Source organism: Salmo salar, chromosome 16 (genome assembly GCF_965601325.2).
Source record: "Salmo salar chromosome 16, fSalSal1, whole genome shotgun sequence".
In the NCBI taxonomy this organism is placed as follows: Eukaryota; Metazoa; Chordata; class Actinopteri; order Salmoniformes; family Salmonidae; genus Salmo; species Salmo salar.
This window is the reverse complement of record NC_138306.1, coordinates 53,246,125-53,252,143: the sequence shown is the minus strand read 5'-3', so window position 1 is coordinate 53,252,143 and position 6,019 is coordinate 53,246,125. Positions and strand designations below refer to the sequence as shown.

The following is a 6,019-nucleotide window of genomic DNA, read 5'->3' as shown; positions in this document are numbered from 1 at the left end:
AAACCCCCAGGGAAGCATAATAAAACATTCTCAGAACCTTTAAAGCCCCAGGGAAGCATAATAAAACATTCTCAGAACCTTTAAAGCCCCAGGGAAGCATAATAAAACATTCTCAGAACCTTTAAAGCCCCAGGGAAGCATAATAAAACATTCTCAGAACCTTTAAAGCCCCAGGGAAGCATAATAAAACATTCTCAGAACCTTTAAACCCCCAGGGAAGCATAGTAAAACATTCTCAGAACCTTTAAAGCCCCAGGGAAGCATAATAAAACATTCTCAGAACCTTTAAAGCCCCAGGGAAGCATAATAAAACATTCTCAGAACCTTTAAAGCCCCAGGGAAGCATAATAAAACATTCTCAGAACCTTTAAACCCCCAGGGAAGCATAATAAAACATTCTCAGAACCTCGCTGCAATCTAAAAAATTAAGGTTCCCAGAACAGGAGAAATGTATACTTCTTGTTGTCAGAACCTTTAAATAAGGTTGAGTTTTACCAGTCAGGAAATGTATGGCTTTGTTCCCAGAACCTATGGGAAACAAAAAAATGTACATTCCCACAACTTCCAAGGAAACAAATGTGCTAGCTGGGCCAGGACAATCAGTTGAAATAGAAACCTAACAGCCCAAGGAAACAAAGGTGCTAGCTGGGCCAGGACAATCAATTGAAATAGAAACCTAACAGCACACTTAAGTTTCACTTTCCCCATAGCATTCCTGTTGAAGGCAACAGTTTTAAGAAAGCTATTTGCATAACTGCCAGGTCATTCTTAGCTACAGTATAAGTGGGTGTGAAGAAGAAGGATAACAACAACAAGTCAAAGTGTTTGTCTACTTCACCAATAGAGCAATGACTAACCAAGAATGGATTAGGATTTTTCAGTCAAAGGTCAATAATCTGAAGAGGAATAAGAGCGACCGCTGGCGTATCGAGTTTGATGATTCCATTAAGGCAGACAGTGTGAAATCAGGCTGGCATCAGTACATCAGTGGGGCATTTGGAAGGTAGGAGTCCTTTGATATTGTTGCACTGTGTGTGTTACCTGTTAGGTGCTAACATAGACAACCAAAAACAGGTAATTGTGTGTATCTGATAAATCAAATACATTAGACTAATAGTTGACATTGAAGTTTTAATTTAAAGGGTAAATGCTGTAAAATGTTTTAAACTATAGTAGATATATATATTTAAACTGTATGCTGAACAAAAATATAAAAGCAACATGCAATAATTTCAACGATTTTACGGAGTTACAGTTCATACAAGGAAATCAGTCAATTGAAATAAATGTATTAAGCCCTGACTTCTCTACCTCTGCACCCCTGCCCAGTCATGTGAAATCCATAGAGTAGGGCTTTTATTGGTCTTTTATTGTCCCCAGTCTTTTATTGGTATTTTATTGTCCCCAGCACAAGATGCACCTGTGTAATGATCATGCTGTTTAATCAGCTTCTTGATATGCCACACCTGTCAGGTGGATAGATTATCTTGGCAAAGGAGAAATGTTCACTAACAGGGATGTAGACAAATTTGTGCACAAAATTTGAGAGAAATAAGCTTCTTGTACGTATGGAAACGTTTGGGGATATTTTATTTCAGCTCATGGAACAAGGGACCAACACTTTACATGTTGTGTTTATATTTTTGTTCAGTATATTTCTCTAGCTTTCATGTAGCCCTCTCAAAAAGTATGTTTGAATGCAATTCTTTGTAATTCAACACCGGGTAAAGACTGAATTATTTGTAATTCAACACCAGGTAAAGACTGTGCCTGGTGTTGAATTACAAAGAATACTTGCACAAAGGATAACACAAGTTGATTACAACACAACAGCACCGTAGTGGATTTCAACAATTGCTCTGTTAAAAACTGCTTGTGTCTGAAACCCACTTCCCCTTATTTCTCCAATTTCCACATGAAGGTTCAGGTGCTCCAAGTGTAACAGAAGTTGGTCCTCTGGCCGGGTGAATGTGGTGTTTCACATGCATCTATCGTCAGGGCAGGGAATGGTGAAAGTGCGATGCTTGCGTCAAGAATGCAGGCAATGTGACGGCGCTCTTATGGAGGAGGCCAGTTTCGATAAGGAGAAACTCGAAGTCCTACTGGAGAAACTGATGGAGAAGATTCGTGTCAAGTGCTACCACGAGAACTTGGGCAAGAGAAACAGACGTCATTTTGATGACGAAGATGATGAAGGTCCCCCCCATGAGAGTGCCCATTGTGAAGCCTGCAGTATTGGCCTTTGCACAAAGCGTTTCAAAGCCCGGTAGAATATGGTAGAATTAGACTGGTATACGCCCTAATACACTTTTGATAATATTTCTCTTTGTTTACTTGTCTATATCTAGTGGTCATTGGGTACACCCTAATGTCTGATTGCTAAAGCTATTTGTTGATTAAATGAATGCAGTGAGACACTGGTGGAACTGGTGTAAGATAGGTGTGGCTGCACAGGGCACAACAAAAGTGGAATAAGAGCCTCAGCAACGTGAGGCTCGAGAGGTAGAGAAGGTTCCTCAGCTATGTGAGGTTAGAGAGGTAGAGAAGGTTTCTCAGCTATGTGAGGTTCGAGAGGTAGAGAAGGTTCCTCTACAATGTGAGGTCAGAGAGATAGAGAAGGTTCCTCAGCTATGTGAGGTTCGAGAGGTAGAGAAGGTTCCCCTACAATGTGAGGTTAGAGAGGTAGAGAAGGTTCCTCAGCTATGTGAGGTTCGAGAGGTAGAGAAGGTTCCTCTACAATGTGAGGTTAGAGAGGTAGAGAAGGTTCCTCAGCTATGTGAGGTTAGAGAGGTAGAGAAGGTTCCTCTACAATGTGAGGTCAGAGAGGTAGAGAAGGTTCCTCAGCTATGTGAGGTTAGAGAGGTAGAGAAGGTTTCTCAGCTATGTGAGGTTAGAGAGGTAGAGAAGGTTTCTCAGCAATGTGAGGTTAGAGAGGTAGAGAAGGTTCCTCAGCTATCTGAGGTTAGAGGTAGAGAAGGTTCCTCAGCTATCTGAGGTTAGAGAGGTAGAGAAGGGTCCTCAGCTATGTGAGGTTAGAGAGGTAGAGAAGGTTCCTCAGCTATATGAGGTTGGGGAGGTAGAGAAGGTTCCTCAGCTATGTGTAGTTAGAGAGGTAGAGAAGGTTCCTCAGCTATGTGATTCCTTTGAAGAAGAAATGGATTGCCTGTATTTTGCAGCTTTTCCAGTGTGTGTACAAACAAAGCTTTATTACTGTCATTGAATTATTCTGCTGGTACACCAACAATACTGTTGGGTCTGTGTATTTCCTGTCTTACACCACAGTGTGTCTATTTGTAATTGTAATCCAATCTAATGAAGGCGAAACAAGTTTTATTGCACAAGACATTTGTTGATGATGGGGTGTGATATTAGGCGTGAACTACTACAAGAATAATGTTCTCTCAGTGTGCAAGACACAACATGTCACTCTTTTGTATTCTTACATGGATGTTTATTACCCAGAACCAAAATAAACAAACCACATAGCTGAGGTAACAGTGACAGGCCTGCACTGGCCACAACATCCCCCTTTGTCAAAGACAATGCAAATACACACAATACAAATAAAATGCCTTTATGAACTCATTTGCATTTCTTCCAAATCATTGTGTGAATCGAATGTATTATTGGCAGCGTGATGATAAAGTTAAAAAGGTTGAACTGTATTTTAGTCCAGTTTCCTCCATGCAGGTTTAGCCACTCCTAACGATAATTATTGGAATGTTCACCTTTACACGATGCTGATGTTTACAGAGACATTAGCACTTGATTTCTGATATCTACAGGTGAAGTCGGAAGTTTACATACACCTTAGCCAAATATATTTAAACTCAGTTTTTCACAATTCCTGACATTTAATCCTAGTAAAAATTCCAAGTCTTAGGTCAGTTAGGATCACCACTTTATTTTAAGAATATAAAATGTCAGAATAATAGTAGAGAGAATGATTTATTTCAGCTTTTATTTTCCTTCATCACATTGCTAGTGGGTCAGAAGTTTACATACACTCAATTAGTATTTGTAAGCATTGCTTTAAATTGTTTAACTTGGGTCAAACGTTTCTGGTAGCCTTCCACAACCTTCCCACAATAAGTTGGGTGAATTTTGGCCCATAATTATTGGAATGTTCATCTTAACGAGATGCTGATGTTTAGAGACATTACTACTTGATTGCAGATATCTACAAATAAAAAGGTCTCCATAAGTCATGAACTAATTCCAGGACTCATATTATCACCCGTCTAGAATTAAATTATCAGCCTCTATATTGTATCAGACACGAGATAAAGAATAAACATGACCAAACATTTCATAACACAAGTTATGTAACAAATGATTTGGGTGGGAGAGCTGAATGGGGGGACGTTGGGACACCTGTTCCTTTGTGTGCTGAGGTGAACCCCCAGCTCATTTCCATAGCCCAGTACGTGTAGTCTGCAGAGCTGTGGTACACTATCGTCCGATGCCCACTGGTTGCACTTGTTGCATAGGTTGGTACACCACAGCTCTGGGGTGAAATGTCCCCTAGGTACAGATCTAGGATCAGCTTCTCCTCCCCCAATCCTAAACGTAATAATTAGTGTGGAAAATGATAAACTGACTCAGGATCAGCATCTATGGGCAACTTCACCCTTCACCACAGCCATTTACTGTGGCTCACGCCTGTTTTGTATCCAACCACCTGCAGGTAAAGTAGCTCTGTACCACAAGAGTTCACCTGCTCTACTGACCACCTCATTTGCCCCAAGGTTTATGGATCTCACTCATGGTCTTCTCTGTTGCTAGGCATATTTCTACCACATTTCTACAACACTAGTTTGATTGCACAATCAAGAATATCATTGAATCCTTGTGTCACTTCTAAGGTATCAGAGATATTTGTGTCAGGAGAATTGTGTTCAAAGTTGAAAATTGTCTGGAGCTGTAAGATTTTCGGTGGATTCTCCAACAGCAACTTATGATATGACATGACAATACATCAACATAAGTGTTTAACTATGCAAATTAGTCTGTATATATACAATTTGTTCCAGCTGGTGAAGAGGTGCCATCGATGGGTGTTAGGAAACAAAGCTTTGCTCTAAACAGTTCTTCAGCCATAGGATCGAAACGGTCAAGAACTTGCAGCTTGCTGTTTGATGGCAGCCAAGGATTTTTCAGAAATGGAGGTAAATATCTTTCATTCTAATGCCTTTTGTGACGATTGGGGGTTTTACATTACTGTTGTGTGTCTGTGTGTTGTGCTTCAATGGATTACTGTAATTGGTCAAAACATTTGTTCGGTGTCTTTCAAGTAATGAGAGAGGTAAATTTAATTTAAGGTAAATTAAGTTGTGAATTCATAAAGTAATTCATGGTGTTATACATATTGTGTTAATTATCAAACATACAGTAAACAATGGACTGTACATCTAAAATACAATTTGACCTTTGACCCTAACAGTGATTTTTTTTAAATGACTATTTCAGTCTCAACGATGGTCGGTCAGTTCCCACCAGGTTCTGTTCATCATCTGCTGCATGATGGTACAGGGTAGGTACAGCTTGTACACGGGGAAAAAAGGAGTAAAGTCAACTAATTTAAGTAAACTTAAAATATTATATTTGAGTAATAGTTTGTTTTAATTTATTCTTTAGTTTTATGTTTACTTTTTGATATTACTTGGGGTATCTGATACCTTAACGATCAAGTTCATAACATCATTTATTTGTGGGTTTGCAGTCAATTCATTTCACTATCATATGAAAAAGTACCAAGGTCTTCATAATTCAAACAAGATTCTAATAAGGATATCTACAAAATGCAAGAACCTCAAAAGTAAAGCCTTTTCACTGAAGATGTTCAGATATTTGACATAATTTACCAGATTCTCGTATCCAGAGCAACATTCAGTAGTGAGTGAATACATTTCCATACGGGTCCCCAGTGGAAATTGAACCCACAACCCTGGTGTTGCAACAGCCATGTTCTACTAACTGAGGAACACAGGACCATATCAAAACCACAATATAAAGCACC

General features: G+C 39.4%; 1 protein-coding gene across 1 annotated transcript; it reads left to right on the top strand.

Moving 5' to 3' along the window:
* Window positions 1-710: 710 nt before the first annotated feature.
* On the top strand, window positions 711-2,604 carry LOC106574173 (receptor-transporting protein 2). Its single transcript, XM_014149842.3, has 2 exons — window positions 711-1,003; window positions 1,922-2,604. Exons 1-2 carry the CDS (start codon window positions 849-851, stop codon window positions 2,268-2,270), a joined length of 504 nt encoding a protein of 167 aa, XP_014005317.1. The 5' UTR covers window positions 711-848; the 3' UTR covers window positions 2,271-2,604.
* The last annotated feature ends 3,415 nt before the right edge of the window (window positions 2,605-6,019 follow it).